The 27,990-nt window shown below is 40.5% G+C and overlaps 1 protein-coding gene across 2 annotated transcripts in view; it reads right to left on the reverse strand.

Moving 5' to 3' along the window:
- Nucleotides 1–2,377: 2,377 nt before the first annotated feature.
- KANSL1L (KAT8 regulatory NSL complex subunit 1 like) overlaps nt 2,378–27,990 on the reverse strand; it is a 59,609-nt gene continuing 33,996 nt past the window's right edge. For both annotated transcript variants that reach the window (XM_059820390.1, XM_059820389.1), the window contains 9 exons: nt 21,888–22,050; nt 17,658–17,768; nt 17,103–17,240; nt 14,550–14,674; nt 12,983–13,107; nt 11,978–12,032; nt 6,289–6,401; nt 4,580–4,760; nt 2,378–3,951 (listed from right to left, as the gene is read on the reverse strand). In XM_059820390.1, coding sequence (XP_059676373.1) covers nt 3,703–3,951; nt 4,580–4,760; nt 6,289–6,401; nt 11,978–12,032; nt 12,983–13,107; nt 14,550–14,674; nt 17,103–17,240; nt 17,658–17,768; nt 21,888–22,050 — 1,260 coding nt within the window. In that variant the 3' untranslated portion in view covers nt 2,378–3,702. The remainder of the gene's footprint in view (nt 3,952–4,579; nt 4,761–6,288; nt 6,402–11,977; nt 12,033–12,982; nt 13,108–14,549; nt 14,675–17,102; nt 17,241–17,657; nt 17,769–21,887; nt 22,051–27,990) is intronic.

A 27,990-nucleotide genomic window follows, 5' to 3' on the forward strand; every position in this document is an offset into this window, starting at 1 on the left:
AGGGCTTAGAAGTTTGTATTTGTACTTACATTCCATTAAGGTCCTGGGTGCAGAGATGAAGCGTTTAAACCCTCATAGCAGCAGGGAGCAGAACATAAGTGGCCTTAAAAAATGTCTGAAAATGGTAAACAAAGTGCAAGGGAAATGTCTTGCTTTGTGAAGCTGCAACACCCCAGTTTCATGTGTGTGGGGCCTTGCTGCATTATGTTTAAGTTGGTATTTTACAGTCAGCCTTTGTAATACCTTCAGCCACAACATTAGGAGCAGTGCTGAAAGCTGTTTTCGTAGCTGAACAGCCAAAAGACAAAAATGGGTTCTTCCCCCCCCCCCCCCCCCCGTTGTTAAAACTTTGAAAAGGAAAGAGAACAAGCAGGGGTTTCTTACACATTTTATGGCTTCAATTGTGAGCCTGGCTCTGAGCTCTCAGCCCGCTCCCACCACCAGCAGCTTCCTCACGACCCCAACATTCATGCAAGAACTGAACTGTGACGCTGGGAGTCCAGCTCTGCAGGGAAAAGGGCTGCAGGCAATAAACGAGTGGCGTACTGCTGATTCTAGCTGCATGCAGCACAGGGAAAGATGATTGGGGGGGGGGGGGTGCTGGTCCTGTGACCAAGTTCAGTTAAGCAAGTTTTCTAACCTTGTCCCAGTAGTGAAATGGGGCTACAGAAAAACTGGGTGCCTCACTGGCTGGAGCAAAGACGCACAGAGTAGAGACAGAGAGGGCAGGGCACAGTGCCTGGTCTGCTGCAAGAAAGTGGCAAATGATTAGAGGTGCTGTGGGTGAGGAGCAGCCTGGGGTTTCCCAAAAAGCATCTCGCTTGACATGTGCACACAGCGTTTCCCAGCTGCCCGTGCCAGATGAAGGCCTGCTGGAGGGAGGCAGGCGATGTGAGAAAAGCAAATGCAGCCTGTTCTGGGTCACCCCTCCCCACTGGCCTTTGCCTGCCACAGTTGCATGTACCGCTCACCTGATGGCAGAAACCTGCGCACCACTCACACTTGGAGAGCAGCCCCATGGCGGGGGCGTGGGGAGGAAGAAATACTCTGGCACAGTTCTCTGGCCGTGCAGTCGCTCAGGCAGCGCTTTGTGCGAAGGCAGTTGCAGTTTGCTGTCACAGGTCTAGCCAGCTGAGAGGCAGATGTTTGCTAGAGAAAAGACTTGACGGTGGTGGGGTGGGGTTATGACCAAATAGACATTTTTATAGTTTCTCCAGGGATTTTTTTTTTCTTTGCAGTGTCCTGGCTGCCTGGCTTTTCTTTGGGTAGCTTTTTTATTGCTGCCTTGTGAGGCACTAGCTGGTTCCCACAATGGCTGACAAGAACATCCAAAGAGTGGACAAAGAAAAACGTGCTTACCCTTGCTCCTATCAATAACCGCTTGTGCAGCCCCTGCAGCTGGCAAGGTAACAAGCAGCTGCTTTAGGTCAGCATGCTGGAGACTGACCCAAAAGCAAGACAATGGTTCAGTTCCCAGCTGTGGTGTCCTGTTGAACAGCAGTGCAGGAACAGCTTTACAGTCCACTAGGCTGACCAAACTTGGTTAATCCAGCTCATTTCACACAGGTTTCTTTTTTTTTAGCCTCATTTTAACACCCTTCCCTTCCCACCCCCATCTAGAAAAACACTCTCCTCTTGCTCCTTCCCATGAAATGCTGGATTGCATTTCCATTTCCTGACAGCACCTTCAGCACATGTAAGGTAGCTGGCCGGGTAGTTTACTTGGTCTGTCCCATCTCTGAAATTACAGAAATGCCTCACGCTGCCCCAGGGATCAGACAGAGCAGGAAGCCCTGACCTTACAGCAAAGCTGGGTGAGAGCTGGTCGGATCAGACATCTTAATGAATGGATACAGGTATGGAAAAGACCTGCAAAGCATTGAGACATGTAACTTTCAGAAACCTTTTCCCAGCAGCAGATGCACATGCAGGACAAGAGAGAGAGAGAGAGAGAAAAATCCACCTCTGAATTCAGACGCTGGGGGGATGTTAGCCTCACCGCACCAGCGCAGCTTCAGTAGGACAGCAAAGCTTAGTGCCGCTGCCACTTCAGTGTGTTTGCAAAGCCATTCTGGGGCCAAGCAGGTCACTGTGCCACGAGAAAGCATTACTGCTATTTCTTCAAAGGCCATCAAATTCAGACTATATACAACATATATAGAAATAACTTTTAATTAAAAAACCAACCTTGCATCAAAGATTATTGTATCAGACATTGAGGCAAGATTCAAGTTTAAGACAAACCAGTGTTAAAAAAGTGTTTAAAAAAATAATCAGAATGTGCAATAAACTACAATGTAGCAATAGGTTGTAGTGTTGAAACTTGACTGAACTGTTTTCAGATGCCCAGTGTATTAATTCCTGTCATTTTGACCAAAAAAAAAAAAAAAAAAGAGAAGACACTAAAACTGGGTCATCTGTCCAGTGCCTTTCCAGATATTACATGTGGAAGAAAATTTTGCACAAAAACAGAGACTCCTATAAAATTGCCTTCAACTGTCCTACACAGAAAAACTTCCTGTTGATGGATTATACCTACATTCAATGTTTAATCTTTGTTAATGCCTCTTGAGATTGCAGATACATTCCAAACTACGCTACTTAGATGCAAGTTTAAACAACTTGCTTTTGTTTCCTCACTGTGAACTCGCTGGGAAATTAAAAATCTATCTGGAATCACAATGGAAAGCTTTGGGGCTTTTTTCTTTATTGGTTTTCTAGACATCAATCATCTTTTCTCCTTTTCAGCTAGTCACCAAATGTTGGCATACTTACGAGACTCTTACAAGGCACTGTACAGAAATTTGAACAAGACTTTGTCTTTAACATATTAAAACAAAATATTATGAGCCTCATTAGCTACTGAATGACTAAGGAAGTAAGATGACCCAAACCACAATATTCAAAGAAAGAGCTGTGTCACTGATTTGATTCGACTCCTCTTTCCTTCCGTGTCTCTATACCCACAGGACTGAAGCAGAAACCCTACTTTTTGAGTAGCAGATACATCGACTATTGAAATGCAGTGGGCTATGTCTATCTTATTGCTTGAGGACATCTATATGAAACATGCCCTGGCACTACTGAGAGCTGAGTACAGATTTTTAAGCTAGATGCAAGGCTTGCAGAATGCCTGCTTTGAACCTGCTGGTTCTCACCTACCCCTATCTTACACATGGGTTACACACATGCATTTAGAGAGGCAGATTTTTGCCCCATGGTCATGCCACACAGGAAAATAATCTGAGGCTATTGCTTCTCCCCACTATTTTTTCAAGTAGTTTTTCTGTGTTCAGTTGAAGCTGTTGGTTAAGGCAGACAGCGTATCCTGCTGCACCAGAATCCACTAGAACCAGAAATGCATTTGAAAACAAACAAAATAGAAAAGGATGATTATTAACAAATGTAGCAATATGACAACAGAAAGTGAATGGTGCCAGCAATTTATGTGCGCCCACTCCCGACACTGGGAATATTAGACTTCCAGCTTGAAATAATTACTTTCTCTTGGGGTTCAGGAAGAAGAAAGTGTTGTCTTTGGGATTTATCCTGCCTGTTACAAAGCAAGAAAGAAAATATATTATATGCAGCTAACATACAGGTTTTGAATTGTGCTGTCGTATGCTGTGTGAACAAGAGAGATTTTACCTTACACTTTTCTCCACCTTAATTGGCTTTCTTAATGAACCACATTATTCCCTGTCACCTTTGTTTTCTTGTATTGTTGATTCCCAGGCAAACATTTTCGCAGTCTTCTGACTCTTCGGTAGATTGTTTTTGTGGTGGATGGCCATTGTCTGGCAAACCAAGGGGTGTGCATGAAGTGCAGAGAGAGTCGCTGGGAAAAGCTGCACTTGACATTTCAGTCTGATTCGTTATTTGATCTTGGCACAGTAAAGCTTCTACCTCTTCATCTTTTAGTGGAAAAACTCGAAGTTCCCACAGTCCAGACTGAAAGGAACCAGAAGGGTAGGAGTGAGGGCGGAAAAAGAGAAAAGAGGGGAAAAAGGGATTTCAGTTGAGTCTGAACTGCAGAATGATCTGCTATCAAGTAACAAATGAGTGTCTGTCTTTACAATGTTTGCAGGGCTCTTCAGATAAAGAATACGACACTGCTAGGCACCAGCTGTCAATGTAAGCTGGCTTCATACGGTTTTGAACTAGTAACAGAGCTAGAATTGAACAGGCACAGTACAGGACGGGGGAAGCTGTTTTCCATGGTGCCAGACCATCAGGATAGCTGACCCCATAATGATCAGCACCACCTGGAACCCCGGCCAACATCCCTGAGAAAAGATCCATCATCCCTGAACCCAGGCCTGCCATACTTGCCTCTAAAACATGTGCCCTGTGTGCTGAGCAATGCAATTTTTACCTGTTGACAAATCTTGGGCTTAGTTCATAAAGCACAGCAGTCTAGTTCTAAACAGGAGTGCTACATTAAATCTACGTAAACTAGGGCGACAGCCTGAGATTCTTATCAGTGAGACAGGAGGATAGGTTCAGGTTCTTTGTTTTAGGTTAGAAATAGTGGTCACTGAAGACCTGACCAAACCCAGAAGCTATTGGAAGCACCCACCTTCGCTTCCTGGCTCTCCCTGCAGAGTTGTGCAAGCCCTGAACAAACAGAGCTGTGGGCTTCCGAAGTCAAGTCGGGAAGAGGTTCAGCAGTGCAATGCAGCGAGGCACAGGAGCCGCTGTGGTGGTCTTTCTGCACCGAATCTTGGCTGTGTCGTCCATCAGCATTTTTGCTGTAAGATCTAGTGCAGGATAAGAGACAAGAGTCTTAAGAGCTACCCCCTGCCGCTTCACATCACCAGGAACAGTTTAGATTTTCTTTTCAAAGCGTTCAGTTTCTCCATATGTGCTACCTACATTCTACTTATTTAAATCAAAAAAGCAGATGAAAACACACGTGGTTCTTGACAACCTCGTTGTCACAAACCAAAGCAAAGAGTGCTATGTGGAGGAGCTAACCGGATAAAACAGGGCTGGAACAGGCACACTCTGGTGGCTGGTCCCACTCCTGCGCCTTGCTCCACAGGCTCACCAGAATGGTAATTCTGGACAGAACTCAGTGAGCCGCGGACTGTTCCCACTTGCGGGGGAACACACTCAGGGGGCATTGTTCACAGGATCCTGCGGAGTCCAAACTGCGTTTTCAGCAGGCTGTGCCAGTGTAACTTGAGAAGAAACAGCAGGTTCTAGGGCTCCCCCTTCCCACCTCTGCTCTGGACTCATCTCCAAAGCAGTCACAATAATTTAGTAAGAAAGATTAAAAATTTTGACCTCACCTTTAATGCAAATTTGAACTAGATATAAAATACTGGCACGTATCTTAAATGCCAGGTGGAAGTCTCACCTTGCTCATATCAACGGCAGTTTTACTTCTGAATTCAGATAGCACTAAGATTTCACCAAGGAGTTCGCAGACTTTCAAAATTAAGGGTACTTACAGAACTTGTATTTTTCAGTACACTTTTCTAAAGTTTTTTGATGTTCAAAATGGCTTAAAATATAATTCTTTAATATGGTTTAGCTCTAATCTTATCCTGCATTAAAAAAAGCTATCTTTGCATAATATTTTCATAGTGTCATGGTCACTTTCAGCCAGGAGTAGACACAAGCATTTGATAGATAGCAGAAAAAGTTATCCCAGCATTTACAGGATGCTTTTTGTCCTGGCAGATTCTGAGGCGATTTACGGGATTCATTTTCCCAGAGCCAAATTGCAGATACAGCTTTATGATGTTTGCTCTTATATGCACTACTTTTTGCAAGACTTTTAGGGGTTATATTTAATTCTGATGAGTTTTGCAGAAGATAGCAAGCCTGTTATAATTAAACTTTTTCACACAATGACTTTTTTAAGCATAAGATCCCTGGCACAGCCCAGGACCCTTCAGTAACGTGTCTTTGAAAGCAGTGGACTTTCATCTAAGTCAGGTGAGTGAAGAAGGGCTCATGTTACACTCTGTGGCTAAAGCTGTAATACCTGGGAGTGGCACAAACTAGCAGAGCTGTGTTCAGTATGGGAGTAAGATTTTTATTCACTAATACCAGGTCACTAACATGCCAAATTTCCCTAAGTATGCATGCTTCAGAGCTGCACAGCCTTCCCTTTCCAGTCACAAAACCAAACATACCTGGTACTGTCCCTGACGAGTTAATTAATGAGGAGTACCCTCATTTTCAAAGTTCTCTGTGACAGCATTTCTGAAACTGCTGCACCAACAGCCGACACCAGTGGTTCAATAGGAACGCTCTTACCAAAGTCAATACACCTGCCTGCTATTCCTTCTGGGCCAGCGGCTCTGCTCCCACAGCGACCACCTTGCTCTCTCTCTTTTTTCATACTTCGTATGACGTAAGGAAAAAACTTCATCTGACAGATCTTCTATCTGTAACGAAATACAGGGATAGCTGCTGCCATAATTATGAACATCACTAGAAACAAAGGCAGCCATATTATATATAATTCTGTAAAGGTCTGTTCACCAAACAAGAGGAGGCAACAACACAATGCATGCTTGCAGTATAAAGGCACATCAAAATACATGCATTCAGCTTACACTCTCACTAGAGCTCTAGTATATGGGATGCTGTCACTTTCACTTTATTTCTTTACATGTCTGTGGTTGATCTGAATGGATATAGAAATTATACCCCCCATGCAACTAACACATTTTTCTCTATGGCGAGAGGCAGAAAATTAAGAGGACAAGTATTCATTTGCAAATCAAGGCAGTATTAAAAGCACATAATAAAGTCAAGCAAAAATTCCAGGAGTTTCCAGAGACTGCTTTAGGAAGTTGGGAGGCAGCAGGATTTGCCAGGTGCTCTTTAAGCACGAAGAAACGGGTCTGAGATCACCAAGGACTTCGATACCTCCGCATTGAGAGGAGCTCAGCAAACCTGAGGTGCCACATTCCTGCTAGGAAACCAAGCAGAAAATGGTTTCTGCTTTGAAGAGACTATTAGCAAATTATTTGCATGACCCTGGTATAGCTTAAAAACTGCCCTAATGTGAGTATACTTTAACTGCTCATAGTCAAACAAGACCCAGCTTTTTAGGTGAAACTCCTCAGCTATAGCTATCACATCTGACCTTCACTTTGAAAGAGCCATCTTCATTTTTCCCTTGGCAGCACACCAGGAAGTTTGCTCCTTAGACACAGCTGGGCGAGGAGCACTTCACCACCCTTCCCCCTCACTCCCCAGATGGCGGGGCGAGCTCTTGGCTGGACCCCTCCAGCGCAGCTCAGAGTTATTTCAAAGTGCTCCAAACCATTCAACCTCTTCAAAGTTCACCTAAAAACCTAAGATTGGCGAGAGCATACGAGTGCGGCAGCCATTGATTTTATGCCAGCCACTCCCAACTCAAAAGCAGGGAAATTCTAGGAAAGAACAATTGCCGGTCATAGAAGCTGTGAAGCTGCGCTGCCAGATCAGTCCTGGACAAGAATTATACCAATAATCGGGGCGTCATGGACAATAAATTGAATTTTTTTCTATAAAGCAAAATCCTCCACGGTGTTATACAAGTAACACCATTTATCTTCCAATTGAGTCTGATAAAATACAGAACTAAACGCAGAGTCCTCACTCCAGTGCCAGATAGAGCCATACAATATAGGTTACATTGTCAGCTGGAAGTACTCCAGACAACTAACAGCCCTGAGGTTTTCTGCAGAAGCCATTCTTCTAATCAAGTCTTGCAGCACTGAGGTAGTTCATGACCATTATGAATACAAATGCAAAGTATTACAATGCATTTATGCTGCTGTAAGTGTACCTAGTAGGGGCACTCAGCTTGCCAGAGAGCACGTTTCCAACCTAGGCGGCTGGTCACGAACTACAGCCCCACAATAAAAAGGATCCCAAGGACTTCAGTGCGATCTGAAACGGCCACACGACCTGCTTGCTAAAACTGTAGCTGCCCAGTTCCTCCTCAGCCCAGCACTCAACAGGAACCTTCAGACAAACAGGCCTGCTTTGTTTGCCCATCTCATGACTGCTTTGTGAAGACTCCTCATTGCTTTTATTTATTTATGTTAAACACAAACCACTTTGTTAGCTGCTGGTTTCCTTTCATGCAAGCCAACTTAATGGGTTTCTTCCTCTCTCTGGAATTCACCAGCTCTGTCGCTTGGATGGCATCAGTACAGGGCTGCATCTCAGTTCAGATTCTGTCTTTCCAAGGTCAATGATGTATAGCGTGAAAGTGAGAATTTTATGAACTACAAAAGTGCTATTCCCTCAGGGAAAATTCAGGATTTTTCTGTGTGCTCAGATTTCCTTTGAAGTGGAAACAAAAGATAATTTTGAAAGAAAAACTTAGACTTTGAAAATACTTTTCTTAGCAAATTGCCAAAACTTTTCATGCTGGGAAGAAACTTCATTTTTAACAAGCTTCCTTTCAAAAATCAATGTCCACATTCCTCTCCAAGTGAAGAGTTTTGAAAAATACAGAAATAAGCCTTACGGTTCCTTTTCCATAGCTGATGATAGCAGATTTAACTACTTGTTTATTTAAAATTAGTTTTACCCTATTCCACTGAAGACTAACAAGTCTTTCTTATTTAAAAAATATTCTTTGTTCTACGGATAAAATCCCATTACATCAGAGTAAAAGGTCTTTACTTGGTTCAGTACAGCCTCCGCCCCTCTCCAGCTTTGTGACATTCTATTATTTCCTCCACCAACTTTAGGTTAATTTAAAGTTGCTACAACTGGAGAAAATTGATATTTTTTTTCCCCCACTAAGGTTAGTTTGAAAAAGGACAAAAGAACTGTCATTCCTCAGTGGATGGATCTGGCAGTGATGTTGAGAGAAAAGACCATTAGGAAGGCCTGTTTGTGAGGCATGTCTAATGATTTCACTCAAAGAAAAAGACTTAAAGCAAACCAAGATTTGGATTCCCCCCATTGCATCTAGTTAAGCTACAAGACACTGTGCATTTATGTTAAATAGCACCAGGAATATTTCTGAAAGGTTCTCAAAACAACAAAGGCTGTGTTTCAGTCTTTGGCTTCACGGGAAACACTGAGTCATAAGCCATGAAAACACTTATGCAAAACTAATTACACACAGAATTATTCCAAAGTATTTGTCATTACTAAAAAAACTGCAAAATAAACTTGAACATTACTTTACAACCATGCCTTGCCAGAAGCTTTAACCTGGACAAAACAAACTAAAACCAAAATAAAACAGGAAAAGCCATGCCACACGCTCCCATGCCTTAGATATTGCAAATTCATACTTGCAAACCAGGAAACTCAAATGCTCCATTTCCAAAAACTAAGTATTTTTAGAGCAAGTAATAGAGCAGATATAGCTGGTAGATTAACTTTTGCATTGCCCAACTGTTACATTTGTCCTTGTAAGGCAGAATTTCCAGAAACAAGAATCAGGCACCCAAAAAAGGTAAGCTTTTTGTACTCAAATAAAGGCACAGTGAATAGTCCCAGTTTTCAGAAAGCGCCGAGTTCCTGTCCTTGGAAGTGTGGCTCCTGTAGAACATGACAAATTTGGGACCTCACATTTTTTGTAACTTGTGGAAACTGGGTGCAAGTCTATTGCATGGATACAGGTTGTTGCATTGAAAGCCTTTAAATGAAGAAGAGAGAAGGAAAAAAAAAATGTCAAGTGGAAGAAATCCCTAACTGCTGGCTGACACAGGGACCACTCCAGAAGTTTTAAATTCAGCCACACGGAAGATAGACAGAAAAGAAACTATTATACGGTACCACCACAGGCTGCTATGCAGTGGAAAGCAAAGAGAAAGCTTACTTTACATAACAGCAGAAAGTACATTTTGCTCTCTCTTGTCCTTCACAAATGATCTACTGAAGCTTGCCTTGATTACAGTACAAGGAACAATTTCAAGAGTGTCGGAGTGCAGAAAATGTGAAAAGGTAATGCTGCTGTTTTCTCATGTCTTTTTTCAAGCTTACTTGGTAACAAATCTAACTCAGCCTAAAACCTAAAGCAAGGAAGTGCAAGAATTATGATCAGACAACCACCTTCTCTCAGTACTCTGAAAAACATCCAAACCAATTAACACAACCCCAAAAGAAAGGGGGAAAATTGGCAAAGGGTGATTTAGACAAACAAGATCTTTAGCATTTTTCTCTTGTCTGACATCTCTCCTCTTTCATTCTACCCGGCAGCTGACAGACAATACAGAAGCAGTGGACCACAGCAGGAAGCAAAGCTGCTTTATTGTTAACTCAAGTTATTTCCTGGCCAAAGGATGAATCATACAGGATCAACTAGTCATGCCAAATACAAATGTACTGGGAGGGCAACTAAACGAGCAATTAGCCCATGAACTTCACAGAGAGACACCTTGAAGTCCATTCAGCAAAATACGCTAGAAGTACATACGACAAGTCGTCTGTATGGGATCTGGAATCTAAACAAGAAATCCACTGAGTCCTCCAAGCAAGTCCCTTGAAGCCCTGAAGGGAAATCACTGTTGAAATTCTCTTCTCTCCCCCCCGCCAGATACCAGGATGAAAGAGAGCGCAATGAACAGTAGGTTCTCAAGGGACAGTGCGCCCTTGCTGCCTTATTAGTTATTCTCCAAATGGTTTAATTAAATATCCTTGCAGGAAAGTTCTTCTGTGTATGTAATTTGACCTTCTCGCTACAAAAGAAGATCAGGCATGTTTCCTGCTAGCAGAGACACTACCAAACCAAAAGGCAGTAGTGGTGGAGATGACATAAATCTGACCTCCAGATTTCACAAGAATTTCTCAAGTGCATGAGAAAAGGCAGGGACAGAGTAACTTTTTTTTCCTCTTCCTTCCGACCCAAGAGTATGCTACCAAATGAGTGCAATTCCACCAGACAGGGAGCTGAGACCATGATGCTCTCTGAAAGGAAAGGTTCATTTCCTTTCAGAGCAGGCAGCTACAGACCTGGTAAAACCCTGAGGAAGCTGGCACCTTTGTGGAGAGTGTATTTTCTACCCCAAGGGAGTGGCATAATGATTTAATTTGTTTACTGGGTTTAGCATACTGTACTGCTACCCAAATGCAGTCTTTTTCTACTGCTAAGGTACCTAAACCCCAGTTGTAGAGATTCTCTGAAAAAGGAGCTCAAGAACAGATATTGTGGATGAAGGTAAGAATACAAGTCTTACAGTTACAACAGTTGATAGTGGCCTATAGCAGAGACTGGAGAGAGACTAGTTCTGCTGTCCTTTGGATATCTCTAGAGACCAGACCTGCTGGTACGTTCACACTGGGGTCAGGAAATGCCTCAAACCCCTGATTAGGATAGAAAGGGACCACCAGCTGCAAAGTCCAGGGACATTCCCTGGAAGAAAAAGGTAGATTCTTATGTCTGGAGGAAGCAACAGTAGCACATGATGTGCAAACTTAGCTCAACAGGCAAGCAGGAAATGCTGAAGGTTACATTGTTCCTGACGAAACAGAGAGAAGAAAAGTTTGCTCCCAACAGGAGGGTTGTAGGAAAACCAACACTTGAGAAGAAAACTGAGGAAACCTGTGGGGCCCACAGGCAAAATGCAACAGGCTATGGGAACTGGCCATGAAAGAAAAGGACAAGAGAGGACAGACATTATAGCACAGGTAGCCCCGAAGAGACTGTCGCACTGGGACACCCAGCATCAGAGTGCCCCGGAGCTGGGGAGGCAGAGGCCTGACCAAAGGAACCCTAAGTGAGCGCTGACTGTGCCAACAGCAAGGGACAGAAGAGCCAAACGAGCAAGTGAACAATGGTTATTAATGGAGATGCTCACATTTCTGTCATCCACCACAGGGTGAGTAGGTTGGGATAAGACACATTTTCACAATCTGATACTTAATACTTTATTTTTGAAATTTGAAACCTACCAGGATTTGCATGCAGTCAGTGACTTTGGAAAATATAGACTGATTGTCCCAATTCTATATTGTATCTAGTTTAATTAAAAACTGGTGGTTTAAATAAAATACAGCCTACCTCTTCTTCATCTGTATGAGATCTTTGTAAAGGTTGAAATTCAACAACTCTCCAGCTAGAAATGAGACAAGAAAGTCAAATTAATTTACTTAAATGCTGTTTCATTATTTCAACAGTAGAGACGACTCTTCTGTTTCTACACTATATTGTTAGTTACTCCTTCCTCAACACTGCTTGTGCTTAAAAATTTCTTTCAAATAAAATAATTTAAAAATAAAGGTGCCAATAACAGATGCCTGAAATTTAGATTTTCCTATCCCAACCCAATATCTAACTTTTACTTTTCCCAACACAGTCTTTAAGTTATCCAGTAGTCTTAATAATATTTTTAGCTTTAAAGACAATGTAAAAGCAAATACACATTAGCGATTTAAAATATGGAACGATTGCATTTAGCGATTTGCTAGTAAGCCACTGAATTACAGCACAGGAGATCAATTACCCTGTTTTACCAATCTAAAGATGTTCTTTTTCTAAAAAAAAAAAAAAAAAAAAGATGTCTCTAGAATCATGGATTATAGGTTTACACTGTATGGAAAAAGTTAAGCTTATTCTACTCTATCAGCATGGATAAATTTTAAAAATATATGCTAAAAACATTTCTGCTTGATTCACTGAAAATAGTTAACTTCTTTCTTATGAACCATAACACACAAAAAAGGCAGCAACCTCCAAATAACCAGAGCATGTCAGCCCAATGGCACATTTAAGGCCACAAATATCACTACAGTGAAGATGATATAAACCCACTTCTATTTTTAGCAAGTCTGTGCATCTGCGACCTCCCTGTGTGTATCAGACTATTTCCCTTGTGCTATCAGCTGTCCAGTCTTCCCACCACTCCAGTCACACAAATTGAAGTGCACAGAAAAAAAGACCCCGAGCGCATGAAAAGATCATCTTAATATTATAAAATTATCTAACTACATGTTAACGATATTCTTAGTTAACATTCTCATGTTCATTTTGGTATTTTCTTTGCAACTAAGGAGGTCATGAACAAACCTTGGGGTAAGGATTTCTTTGTACTGTAGTTTCTCTAACTTCGATGGTGCCACCAGCGACATTGGAATAACAATGTTGTCTATATCATAGGAACTTTCGCTTCTCAACCTCCTCCTGGAGTTATGCTGTATAATATAAACAATACAAGAGGAGATTCATCAGCTCGAATCATAGGAACTACATGTTAGCTGAGAAACGTTAGAACTGCACGAGGAGAAAGTCTGTAACTTGAACACATTTTCTAGTGGCTTAATGACTTCCGACTCTGTGTCCCCCCCCCGCCCCGCCCCGGAATCCCAACAAATCTTAAAACTATCTCATCTCTGAAATTTACTTCTTGCTGGCGTAACTCTTAATGAAATCAGTGGGAGTCTCCCTTCCTTGATTTAAGTTACAGTTTATTCTGAATACTTATGAGGACTTCGAAGTTAATGCTGCCTACTTCATAATGTTCAGTCTACAAAGACGACCTTCTGTAAACTATCGACTAACCCGTAAACCAAGTGGTTCTTCAGTGTTATACAATTAAGAATTCCAAAAGAATGAAGCTACATTTAGCAGTGAAGAACAGCCTACATGGAAAGCATTTTTCTGAAAGACGTGCAAAAGACAGAAACTGAATTTCTTTGCCATGATCATTGTAGAATTCCTGGTGGTGGTCGCTTCCCACTAGTGCATGGAGCCTACATGGGTCAAAAACTGAAGTTCCTCGATTATAGGAGAAAGCTTAGTTTTAAATCATGATACATTCCATATTTCAAGATCTCAATTTTTAGCTGAACGTTAATGGAAACAGTCTATTCTAAAATGCTCATTTAGGCATTCTTTGATGATGGTCTGCTCAAGCAAGGGAAAAAAGGAGGAGTGTGCATTGTCAAAACTGTGTGTGGGATGCAGATTTCAACTCGGCTCTCCAGGAGTCATCACCAGATTGAAACACGATGACTTACAGAGCACCAGTATACCACTAGGCTTAGTAGAACTGTGGGACTGAAATCTAAATATTATTATGAAATTCTCAATGAATTCCAATAAAACAAATTGTGTTTCTGCAGGGACTTCACTGAACTACAGCTGTGATGCTCCTCATAAATTTATATACCAGAGACTTTGCCTGTAGTTCTGCACAAAAGGTTTTAAATAGTGAAGCTAAGAGTTAACAAATTCTATGACTATATTTGCACCGTGAGGCCATTTTATGGAGCTGCACCAAGAAAAAAGGGTCGTAAGAGCCCTTGTGTAAAATTGGGAACATAAATCACAGTATATTTAATGAAATTTGGAAAAAAAAAATTAAAAAATTGAAAGGCCCAATGCCAATAAACTAAACTTACACTCCAGTTATATGATCCGCAGAATTCTTTTACAAGCAACTATCTGTTTTAGGAACACCACATACACAATCTGGAATAAATTACTTAATGCAATCCACTTAATTCACTGTAAAAATGCTCTGTACTGTAATTTAACACTAAATTAGATGTAAAAGGCATGTGGTTTTGCATTATTAATTTGCACAATTCTCTGTTGATATTTCAGTTAAGAGAGCGATACATTTTTGGTTTACCTGTGATGAAGTGCTGTGAGTGGGCCTAGACATCGCATTGACATTGGTCATGGCAGCAAAACTGCTATGGGATTCTGGTTCTGCATGTTGAAAGGAGAATGTCTCAAACCTAGCATTACGTTCGCCTGTCACAAAAAATAAAAATAAAAAATGCATACTGGCTGTTGTCTATTAGACTAAAGATATTTTTCCATACAGTAATAGTAAAGTAATTTCTAGAAGCCCACAGCTAACCACTTACAATTTAACGAATGCTAAAAAAAGCCATCTAAATAAACATTTGTTACTCATCCTGTCATTGTTGTTCCACAAAACTCATCCCTCTCCTATGAAGGATTTCTTCTCATGGAACCAGCTTCGTATAGGCAAATCTGCTTCTTTTTTCAGAAGCTGCTGTAGACTACACACACAGCAAATGCAATCAGACTTGGAGGAATGCTCCACAGTGTTCCCTAACAGGGCTTCCCTAGCTGGGCTGCATCTCACTAATGTACCAGTTCACTCAGCCCTCACTGACTGATGGTTTCTCCCTCGATAAATGATAAAACAAAACATGCAGCAAGGGTAACAAATAAAATTAGTTTCTAGATCTCCATGTGGTCCACTGCTCCAGATAAATCGTAATTCTTGTTTAGTCTTATTCAGTCACAGCGTAAGCAACATTTAGGGAGATTCAGAATTTAACCACCTGTGTTCTGCTTTCCTTCTACCTTAATCTCCAGTAAGAAAAGAGAACTCAGATTTAATATACCAACTAATAAAAAGAATCAGTGTATGCCAACATGGAAAAAGAGGTAAGACTGATTCTAAAGACTGTATTGCACAGGCTGGGTCAAGGACATGAACTCTCATCTCACAGGCAGCTCTGCAACTCCCTGGCACACAGCTTTTGTTTTTGGCCTTGTTCATCAGGCTGACCTTCCCCATGGATAATTTCTCCTAGACAGAGCCCAAATTAGGAATAAATATGTAGTACTACACCCGTAGCACTAATAAGCTAGAACTTCTGCCGCTACTCATGAATACACCACATAGCAGTTTTCTGGCATTGGGAAACTATGATCTTCATGATAAAAGATTGCTTTTTTTCTTCCATTAACTCAAAGAACTAAATACTATTGTCAGAAGACTATTCTAACTTCAAAAGGTTTATAGCAAGAAGTTTCCTCCTTTACTAGTGCTCCCAAGTAACGCCAATTGTTGATCTCAGTGTGCATGACTGTACGCTTAGGGAAACAACGTGGTAGCAAGAAACACTGTGTCAGCATCTGCCTTTCGGGGACCAGTGACTAGTTAGGGGAGCGGGTGGCATGGAAAAAAGGATCACTGATGGCAAGAGGGGACAGGGCACAGCACGCCCCCCCCCAGAGACAGGCATGTAAGAGAAGGCTGTACAGCAAAGGGGAGGACTGTAATGCACAAGGGGAATGATGCAGAGAAAAAAACCTCCATCTAAATCAGAGACAGTTTTCAGTCTGTTCAAAACCACTTTTTACTCTCTCCTGTAACCTTCTAATCAATAGGGTTTTTTGGTTTGGGCTTGTGGTTTGGTTTTGGGTTTTTTTTGTTTGGTTGGTTGGTTTGTTTTGTTTTAAAAATAGATGATAATTTTTTGTTAAATCATCTCTGCAGTAATTCCCATACCTCCACCTCTGTTGCAAGATGACACTAGCAGTTTTACCTAGATATGCAACAGAAGTGTATTTTTCCACAATGCTAACTGATCATTTCTATCTTTTAATTCTTTCTTAGGGGAAATTTTAAACTAATATAGTTTGTCGTCTTACTCGGTGATTTATTTTCTTCAACTGTCTTGCGAGAAGTTTTCCAAAAGTTCACATAAATGAATCTGTAACAGAATCTGTTAGGTTTTGCATTCTAATAGCCTGGAAAGGTAAGATGCTATTTATCTTTACAATGGTATGCTGATTTTTTTGTCCCTAAATTATCACATTATTCTACAGAACTTTCAGGGCACTTTCTATTAACTTACCAAGTGCTGAAGTAGGGATTCAATGGCTTAAAATATAAAGATAACAAGGGTGAAAACACTAATTGTAAGCACTGGCTACCCACAAGTCCTCTTAACAGTCTGGAAAGAAACCAGAACCACAAATGACAGTACACAACAAATGAAACATAGCTGACCAAAGATGCCAGGAATAGTAAATGTTTGGTTACGCACATGATTTGACAGATAACTTTGCAATTAAGTCTGTTTCACTGACTACTATAAAAACCCCCCTTCATATTAAAAATAATGACACCCAGTATTAGAAAAGCACAGCTGGACTGCTGAACAGATTCCCTTAAGAGTCTTCCAAAAATAAAATACAGAAGCTTGTCTCATTTTGCAATATATACTCAAGAAGAAAGAGAAAGATGACTGTGCTTTAAAATAGCACATTATTTTCATGGTGTCATAAGTCCATCTCTTCATTCCTGAAGACAACTTAAAATTAATTCTCAAAGCCTAGTGATAACAAACTAATTTATACAGTACGTATTTTTCAAGAAGTAGTGCTGTCTTAAACAATACCATTTTTCTCTTACCTACTGCTGTCTCACTTAGATGTCTTTTCTTTCTTCCTTCCGACAGCTGGTCAGATGTTCCTGACACTGACTGAGATTTGGAGTTAGATAAACAGCCACTGCTCCATTGTTTGACAGACATGTTATGTTGATTATAGTCTACAACAGAAAAAGCATGTATCAAGTTGAAAACTTACTTTCCACTGGTGCAATTTACAGGCAATCTCAACTGCTGAACTATTTATAGTGGAAAAAACCCCAGACTTCTGATAGGAATCCAAACAGTAAACTACTGCAGTCAGGCACCGGTGTCTGCAGACAGCCCATGGTGCAAACCCCCCCCACTGTTATTAGTGCCCTCCTACGGCTCTGATGGGGTTACTTCAGTGTAACAAAGGAGAACCTGACACTGCAGTCTGGGAAGAGATTCCTCTTCCACCTAAAGCCTTAGCCGGTTACCTTCTCTGATAACGTCCTTTGTGGCAAATTTATAAATTGAACCTCTTCAGGACAAAAAGTACTGGCAAATGAATGAAAAACAGTCTTGCAAATGTTAAAATATTTTGGTTTACATACCATTGTCTGGAGATATTTTAAAGTCCACTCCCAAAGATGAGGTATCAACAGGTTCTCCTTTGATGTCATCCTTCCTTAATAATGTGTCAAAGTATATGTGAAGAGGAATATCTAATTAAAAAAAAAGAAATCCAAAGGGAATGGAGTTTATTTCAGAAAGATGGCAACCTATGAACCAATAAATTATGCCTCATCATTAAAGGTCTAGGAATCAATTACACAACACTATGTAATACAATCTATGAGCAATAGATTATAGAAGGGCCTTGAGTCCTTCAACTCATGAGGAATGGCAGAGCTGAGTAACTCCTGCGAGGACCGATCGCTTGTCTACATAGCAGCAGTGTCTTCATAGAGGCAAGCTGAAGACCATATAAAAAAATATGTCCTGAAACTGGTGAGAGCCAAAGGAATACTTGATGACAATATCCCAAAAAAGCCCAGCCAGAGATTTCAAAGAAGTGATTTTTGCATGAGTAAATAAGAAAATTTGAGGCAAGGTAATTCTCAGCAAGACAGTTATTGTATGAATGCTATCTAATCCTTCACTACAGGCAAAGACCTGTAGTCTCTTCTATTAGTTATCTAAGTCGTACACAAGATAATCTCCAGTAATCGCTTGGAGGTAAGATCTCAAGGTACCTATCTATTAACGAGAAGTGAGAGTTACGCCATAGTAAAACAAATCCATTTTTAGTGTAGCTGTGAAGCTACACTGTCATACATGCTGACCAAGGCAGTACACTTAAGTGGTTCCAAGCTCTCCAGCCCTAAGAGCTTCTAAGGCTGACAAGACAACTCAGATCGAGGTAGGACTCAAGCCTAAGCAATACTCCTGAACAAATCCCAGTGCAGGCACAGACACTTTGTAGACAAACAACACTTTCTGTGGTCTTCCAAGTCAAGGAAAGAGCAAGATTGTCTTACTCTGAAATAAACAGTACCTGCAATTACTCCAAAATTGTTCTTCACAAAAACAAGCTCTGGAGGGTATGAAATGAGAGTAAGACTGCGGTCTTCCCCTCTTGACTAACTCCTGCACAATACCCAGTGCAGTGAAGAGCACACAGTGCACTTTTCCTGTAACCTGAAAAGCCTTCGTTTCACCCTTTTGGGTACAGGTAATTAATGCTTTTGTAAATTGTTACTGCTGGGAGCCTAGAGGTAACTTCAAGGTACATTCCTTCTTTCTCTCTCTGGCAAAGGCTACAGCAGTGCGATGTAATTAATTTCCTGAGGGAGTTCTAACCAAGAATTAGTCTGCAAAACATCTCAAGTGGTAAGGAATTTACCCACTGTTGTAAGGCAGGAAGGCTTAAGAAAAATAGGTCTCTGTCTGAAAAGCCTTTCTGGGAACAAAATTACAAGAAAGAAGAGAAATTAAGTAGAAAAAAATACGTCAATGTAAGAAGCAGGCTTGACAACTATTATGTTCAGAATGAGAAGAGGATCGAGGGCAAGGCCAAAGGGTGGGCATTAAGCTACTTTTATATGCATACAACCTTAGTCTCATGGGCCTTCAGGACTTGCCTGGACAGAAACTTTCAACATATTTTGCTAACTAAAAAGAACAATTTACTTCAATTTGATACGGATCTAACTAGGCATTTTGTCACAAGACTAAATGTGACCTGTAAAAGGTTTTTCCCCCCAAGGTTTTTGCTGTGTTTCCTATTCTTCTTCTGAGCAAAACATAAAGTAGGTCTTAAAGATTTATTAGTCAGAACATTTAAGTAAAGAAATAAACAAAACATTTCTCCTTTTTGTTTTCCTGGGAAACAATCTGGGTATTCTGAAGATTTTTTATTATATGCTCCTGTATCTTAATGAAAAGGGCAAGAGTGTTTGTTCCAGTTTAGCCTCAAGCTAGATGCAGAAATACCAGAAACCCAAACTTAGACGCAAACTAGAATTTTCCAGTTATTGGGGTGCAAGTTTAAAGAGGCGCTTTTATGCTCAAGGGATGCTGCAACCACTGACACGTTTTTGGTCAAGACCCTTCGTAATATGGAAACTCTGAAGGCAAGACTTGGACCATAAGGACAACTATGCTTCCAGAAGTGAGTACACTAGTGAGCCAGTCCCACTACACTATATTTACTAGGTTGCTTGCAAATTATGATTCTCCTTTGAAAGTAAAAAACAGGTACAACAGAGAACAACATCTGAATCTTGAATTTGAATCCGTCCTCACACACTGAAAAATCAAACTCCCAGAGTTTCAAAATGGAACAAATACCAATATTTTTTAATACACAGAGGAAATGAAAACAAAACCCTTTTCTTTTACTCTGCTGACAAACTTTTTTTATTCAGAAGAGAGTGATAAAATATGTAGGCACACCACAAGCAGTATTTTAAGAGAAGTTATCCCTCTGGAAAGGGATAACTAAGAAAGCTGTAAAGAAAACATGAAACTGAATCAAGCTACCTGACCAAGTTGGAAAATTTTTAGCATGCATTTATTCACAAGAATTCTTTCATATGAAAGAAAATGACAAATAGACTAGGGGTCTTCATGAGGAGGTAGAGACAGTGAAGTACACAAAGCACTGACTACAGCATGAATCTAGCCTCCCTCAAAAACAAGGACTGCATCTGAGCAGGAGATAGTAGGTCTAGCACTTTTTTCCTGTCTCAACTATTATTAGCAAGGCTAAGGCTCCTTGAAAAGAGAATAAATATTCCTCAAAAGAAAGATGTTCTTGGTATCAGAATGAAGCTAAAATAACATTTTTCTTCCTCCGTCCTGGCAAAGCGACCAACAGTAGCCACAATGCAATTCAAAGCCTTTCAGTTTTTTTCATGATGATTAATCTTTTTTCAAGAAAAGAAAATGTCAATATTCTTGTTGAACTTCCTAGTCTCCTGTAGGAGTAAGGTAAGAATGAACGCAAGGGGCATAGCCTTATATGACTATCCTTGAACAGACTTCTAAAGAAACACTTAAAAAAAACCCCAAAACATATACACTCTGGTGCGGTAAGCCTTCCATAGAAGCAGAAGCAAGAAAGCAATCTGATTAGTGAGAGAAGCTGGCAGTCACCCAGGAAGTGTGTGGGGACAGCTCTCTGCAGGGATTTGGGAACTACTGTCTAACTCCCTGGCTTCTGTCCAGCTGGGCAGCCAGAGTCACAGGGTAAGTGATGGAGAGTGTGTGTAAAGAAGAAAGATTTAAGAGGTGGTGTTCTCTCCACAACAGAGTCCTGCTGACTGAGATGTCTGCTGTTGCACTCTTGGAGAGAGTGTTCTGTTTCCCCTATCTGTTCCTCAAAATAATCTCTTCACCCCATGGGATGTAAACCCTTGTAAAGCTGCAAGACTTGAGACCTCAGGATTCCATGTCCATGCTTGGGTCTTCTCTACTGGCCAGTGACAAGGTCTCCAAATCCAAGACTTCCTTTAATCCCTGACTTCCTAATACCAGGCTGCAGTGTCTACACTGTTATTCTGGGAGGACAGTGGGTTTGATTAAAGACTCAAAGAGTTCCATGGAAGTCCCAGCCTCACGTTCAGGGTCATTTTGTGCCAAAGAAGCGGCCCAGAACAGAGTTCATATACTGGTCAGCAACTACCTGGAAATGGGTTTTTCCTAAAATATAGCACCCCTTCCCCCCAGAATTCCAATAGTATGAATCCTTTCTGCTGATAACATTTAATATGCTATTTTTAAGCCCCAAGTGCTGTCAAGTTGCACCTGCACTAGTTTCAGGGCTGAGTCACAAACATCATCTGCATTACTGTTCAAAAAGATTAGAGAATCAGCTGACAGAAACCATAAACTTCAAAGATCACCAAAAAGGCTGACTGTCACAAAAACAATTGGAAAACCTAAATAAAGCTTTTTGGACCTGGTCCAAAGGGCCTGAACTGAAAGTTGCTTATGAAAACAACACAACCAAGGTATGGTAGTGTGCTGGCAAAAGCACCATCTAAAGGACTAACACTGACTCAATTAGACACACCATGCAACACCAAAACAAACCACCTTTTCCCTGACCAGTCTTTCTTAGTTGTAATCACATTACTGGTATGGGCAGTCTAGAAGGTGTGTTTTTCAAATGTCAGGATGAAGTTAAGATTTTTATTCAGACTAAACTCATATATTTTGCCAGTGTGAGGTTTTCTGCAAGAGAAGTTCTAAAAATCACTCAAAAGAAAAGTTAGTACATAAAGTCTACAGCTCTCACAAGCACAACCACCCCCTGTTAGAGTCATGGCGTTACCTACCTGAAGGGAATGATAAAACCGAATGGAAGGAAGAGTCCAGCTCTTGCACATAATCTAGTATTTTAGATTCTGCGCTGTGCTCACTACTGCTCAAAGCGGAGGCTGGCACCATACATGGTAACTGAGTTTTATATGGAAAGGAGGCATCTCTAGATGGCAAAGTCTGCAAGGATACACAGAAACAAAGGTTAACTTCTCCTTTACTCAATTCCTTCAAATTAGACCAGAAGGGAAAGAAAAAAACAACCATCAGTGAGTGACACTCTTCAAGATGGGAATGGGAAAAATATTCCTACAATCTTCAGATAATCTAAATATGACTTACCTCCACTTATCATGGACTATAGTGCACAATACAAAGAATACGCAAAACCCCTTCAACTAGGACCAGGAAACAGCTGCGAAAGTTTCCAGAGAAAATGTAACTGTTTCCAATCATTATTTTGATATATCCTATGACAAACAAACACCCCTTAATATTCCATTCCATAGGCATCATATAGATGCACAAACAAAACTTAACACCAGACTAAATAGAGGGGTCCTCTCCGTTTATCCCCTTAATCTTAGTAAGATTTTTAGTATTGATATCTCTATACAGTTTGAGCTCATACATTTTAATGCAAGACACAATATTAAACATTTTGAGCACACCGTGTACATACACAAAGCAAGAAGGCAAAGTCCTTACCTTGTTATAATTTAAATATCAGATAAACGACACAAACAAAAGAAGATACACAGCAATAAATATGGAGAGGGATGCATTGAGGATTGATTAATAGGTAATAAGAGGAATTACTAGAAAGAGGAGAGCTGCAAAGAAAGATTAATTTAGCTGCTTATTTGCATGGCCTGTTAATGTACGGAAGGTAAAACGATGGATTTCACAGAACTGGTAGGCGTGAGGTAGCAGGACACTAAGGCAAAAGGCAGGGTGAAAATGGGCAGGAATATGCAGCAGAGTGCAGGCAATATAATGAGCTCTGAAAGACAGAAGGAAAGAATTGAATGTGATACTACAGGGCAGCAGTCAAAAGTAGTCTGTGCAAAAACACTGCAGGGAAATAGTGCTGTTTATGCCACTTTCAGCCTTACTGTATACTAGCACTAGTAGCCCCAAAGCTACTGACATTTTTAAGGGCTTCCATTGGTTTTTGATACTCTGCCAAATGCTGCAGAATCCTCTAAAGGGGAAGGGCGGAAAGGGGGACACTGGGGTAATTTGAGGTTCTCAGCCTAATGCTGTGCAAACTGCCACATTTATAATCTCCTGGAAAAGGATTTAAACATAAAAAACCCTGTAAGAATGAATATAAAAGTGGTCTTCTTGATTTTCTTATGACTTTTTATGGAATGAAAGGAAAACATCTAGCAGTTGCATCAGAGGCAAGATGATCAAACGAACATTACTTGTATTTTTAGTACTTCTACGTTCTGAATCCAAGAAATCTCTTTCTGCTGTTTCCTCCTGTCTGAAATATTCCAGGCTGTATTCTAGCAGTGCCATTCATCTGCTAATGATGCAGTGATTATGTCCACCACATAAAATCCCCTTCCACTTACTGAGATCAGTCCTTCCGTCAGGTGGCATCAGTATTTGCAACCCACACAAAGGCAGAAAATACCCCATTAAAAAGTTCCCCTTTCCATCTCTTCCCTTCTTCTCAGTCGACAAATTCCCTACGCTAGTATTGTAGTGCAGGAACTATTAAAATCAAGTAAGCATGTTATGATGCTGGAGCAGAGGAAACCCTGTGGTAGTAGTAGGGGGGGTTGTTGTATTTCATTTTTTTTTTTCCACAGGAAAACATTAACGGTCCTAAATCTACCTTGATCTACATACACAGGTGTATGCAGAGGTACTTTCAACTTAATTTGGAAATAATTCTTTTCTAGCCCAGGACTCCTTCACATCGATGTTCTGTTATTCTCCTGTGACAGATATATAGGACTCCTCATCTGTTAAACTTTAAACATCCATGAAGTGCTGGCAGAACTGGGACCAGTGTTCGGAAACACTAGAGGGATAAATGCTAAAGAGAATGTAATGTTTCCTGTTATATGGACCATTAAACCAAAGCTTAAAGAGCTTTTAGGTAGTTGCTCTACCTTTGATGCAATAAGGGCTTGCTTTTCAAAAATGCACAAAAGCACATTTCCTCTTGATATTTGTTTTTTAGAAATGAACTAGTTTACTGAATCTCCACTATTTAAGCTGTGACTACACCCCTTCTGCTTGCATTTTTTTTTTTTTTTTTTTACAGAAATGAATCCACATTACAGTAAATGATAAATCTCTCATTCTTTAAAAAGAAATCCCCAAACACTGATCAGAAAAACTACCTAGAAAATATATTGATAGGACCAACACATACGGACATCCAGTCCTTTAGTCCCGACTTGCTTTTTCTCGCTTTAATTCACTTTACTCCCAAGCACATTTAGAATACAGCTTAAAGCTAAGCCTGCTCAAAACCATGCATACACGGTCAAATAACCTCCACAATCTCAATCTATTTTGAAACAGTATTTAAATCCAATTGCCAGCATTGGTAAATGCCAAATTCTTTTCTTCATCTTGTCTGTGGCAGGAGTTACAAAACCTTATGCCTGAATTTGTGCGTTATTTCCTTGAGTGCTCTGGCATCAACATCTAAATGATTAAATCTTTCATTAAGTCAGTTCGTAATTCAAAGGAAAATAAGGACTTATATAGAAACAAGAGTAATTTTATTTAAATGTTCATGAAGCTACTAGAAAAAAAGCAAAAAAATGTGGCAATGTCTGTGTTCCTAGCTACCAGATCTGGTTTAAATTTCTGATGGAATAGTTCTCCACTGGAAAATGCTGAATTAGCGTAATCAAGATGTTTGTCAGGAATGTCGATTTAATCAACTCTTGATGAAAAAATTTCTGAAGCCCTTCATTCTGGAATGAAAGCATGTTGCTCACTCAAAGAAAGTGCTTCAACCTTATTGAAACAAAACTGAAGAACTGTTTATTGGAAAACTAAACTCTCCCCCCTTTCAATTCAGTATAGAACAGCGTCTACAACCCAACTGGCTTTTCCAGCAGTTAATCATTGATTTTGTAACTCAACAACAGCAAAAAAAATCCACCAAAACTCATCTGAACACAATCCCACAAATATAGCCATTCAGCCACAGCAATGACAAGTGGTTTCATGAAAACCAAGGCATACAGCTTTTAGAAGAGAGGCCTCTACAGCAAGCCTGACCACAATGCCAACCCTTCAGAAAGCAAGAGAGATTATTAAACTTTTATCAGTTTTCCCCCGCTATACTATACCTTGTACATCTCCTGAAACATTTTTCTTCATTACTGAAATACAAAACCTCATGCTTCCTGAGCTTAAGCAGATATGAAGAATAACATTACATTAAATTGATTCTATTAAGGAAAAGAAAATACACTGTATTTAAGAGGAAATCAGAAGTGTGCAAGCTTTAAATCTTCAACTAAAATAGCAGCTCTGTTTTAAACTTCACAAGAAATGATGTCACCAACAGAATCTAATTTTCTAGAGTATTATGAATTTTAATCTTCTTGGAAATTTTTTTTTCTTAGTTCCATTTTTACTGGGTCACAGAAAATCTAGTGAGCAATTTATTTTTATATTCAAAACAATTCTTCCACTTGCTTGTGATAAATTGATGCATTAGACAAAGCACGACTGGCTCATGCCTCTGTTCTAGAAGGGTCAGAAGGCTGAACAGTACTGGCCAACCATCCTTCTGCAAAGAAAAACGTTTGAGTCTATGAAGCATGCTGTAATTGAAAAGAAAAATGCTTTGTGCTCCCAGTTAAAAATTCTGAAGTGAATACTTGTTTCATGGTTTCAGCTATTTACTGATCACTAAAACGCCTACCATTTTTGGAAACATGCCTAAGTGTAGCAGTACAGAGAGCCACAGTTCAATTACACCAATGGGTATGAATCCAGTAAGTTAATTAAGTTAGCTCAAATACACTCTGCTGAATACCTGTCACGTCTGCTTCTGATTACTCTTATAAGCCAAAAAAGGCAAGGAAAAAGCATTTATTCTCCCTACACACACACTCTCAGAACTTTCCAGCAATATCAAAGAAGAGCTATCCCCCTCAGTATTAAAACTGTTCTTCAGTAAATGAGTAGCCAACTAAATTGCAGAGATTTAATTATGGGATCCAAGAGAACCACCATGTGGGTGGCCGATGCCTCCTCTCTGAACACCAAACACGCTGCTAACTTTTAATCCTCCAGAAGCGCTATGTACAGCTCAAACCAACAGACGACCTGCTTGCTTCCATGCTTCAGCATCTGCCTTAAAGACCAGCCCACTTCTCCATGGCCTCCCTCTTCTGCACACAACGATCTGCTCTGAGCACAGCTACGCCCCTCTGGCACAACATACAGTTCAATGAAACGTCTTATTTCTCAAGCTAAACATCAGGAGTTCCCTAAGCAGGACTTCACTGCAGAGTGCTTTTAGGAAACATACATGGATACCGAAAAGTTAACCTGAAAGCCCCAAACACCTTCTCTCTTAACCACAGGTAGTGGGGGAGAAGGTGGGCAAAGCATCTAAGACATCCCTACATGGGAAGGTGCATAATGCATGGTGCTGACGATACATACTACATGACAGACCGTCCCTTCTAGGTGAAGTTTCTACAGACGTCAAATGCACAGACCTTTCTCATGCACTAGCCTGCAATCTATATGCAGGTCAGATACAGCGAAGCGAGGTACCCTGGGATGTAAATGAACCAGTCTGCCTCTGGCCCCTCTGAAGCTGTCTGTAAGGATAAAGTGGCAGATCCTGTGGCAGAGACCAGTTTTTCCAGGAACAGAACTGAGACTTTCATAAAAAACTAACAACAACTTACTCAGCATCCGGCTTGTCTCAAATTCAGATTTTTGGCCAGTATCATAGAAGGAGTGGTAGCGTCTACCGTTCTCGGAGACCACCCACCTCTCGTAAGTATACATGGAGTTTAGTTTCTTTAATCCTGTTATAAGCCAATGGGAGATGGACTTTCACCTGCTCTGTGGGAAACGTATGCTGTCCTCAGCATCCTAAAACAAAGACCTTTTGTTCAACTAGAAAATCAATTGAAAAAAATCAAGGTTAGTGCTTAATCTTTGACCAGTTAAACCAAAAGAAGGAAAGACATGTTAATCCACAGGGATATCTTTTCAAAAATGCCATGTAGACATTAAGAGTAGATGTGATCAGTAAAACAGTACAGAAATGTCGTAATAAGCTAACAGTGCAGGACTGTGAAAAGCACACTTCAGGTTTTTCATTCTGGGAAAAAAGAATTCGCAGGCTGACTGGCTTACCATAAACCTCACGAAGGATGGATTTAGTTCCACTGGCAGTACTACCGTATCACAAAGCTAAAGGTGTTCTCCCTTCCTTCCTCCCCAATAGACAACAGTGTTGTCACACACTCAGAATAGCTGAATGCAGAGGAATACTTCTTTTTTTCCCATTCAGGTTTTCCTGATTTTTAACTAAAAGACGACCTTTTTTTTTAAACTTCCAGTGTTACAATAGTAATTTTATTAACTATTATTTTGACTTACAAACTTAGTAAACCATAATCAAGGGATTCTCCTTCCCAGATCAGAAGACTGACATACCCACAGAGGTACTACACCATTTTCATTGAAGCAGGATGCATCCTCTTCTTGAAACCAGTTTGCAGGAGACTTGGCAACACAACAACATTCCCTGTATTCATGGCTTTTCAGAAGTCAGCGATGCCAGGAAGCTATGCAGAAGCAGGTGGCAGAGCCAATATCTAGGGATACCAAGGAGGGGGATGACAACCAGTAGAATCTTTTCAGTGCAACTAAGGGGAAATGACTACTTCCCTGTGTGAAAGGCAAAACTTCTAGCTGGCTACTGAATAATATGCTTGATAGTTACTGCTGTAGACAGTGCTGTTTCTTTAAATCTACAGATCGAGGGAGCTAGAGAAAGCAGTAATTCGTAACAGTCACAAAGAATTCACCTGTATCTCCTTAAATGCAAATAAACCACAATATGGTAGAGGAAATGGGATTGTATTCTAGGAAGCAGGTGTTAAA

Source organism: Gavia stellata, chromosome 8, assembly GCF_030936135.1.
Source record: "Gavia stellata isolate bGavSte3 chromosome 8, bGavSte3.hap2, whole genome shotgun sequence".
In the NCBI taxonomy this organism is placed as follows: domain Eukaryota; kingdom Metazoa; phylum Chordata; class Aves; order Gaviiformes; family Gaviidae; genus Gavia; species Gavia stellata.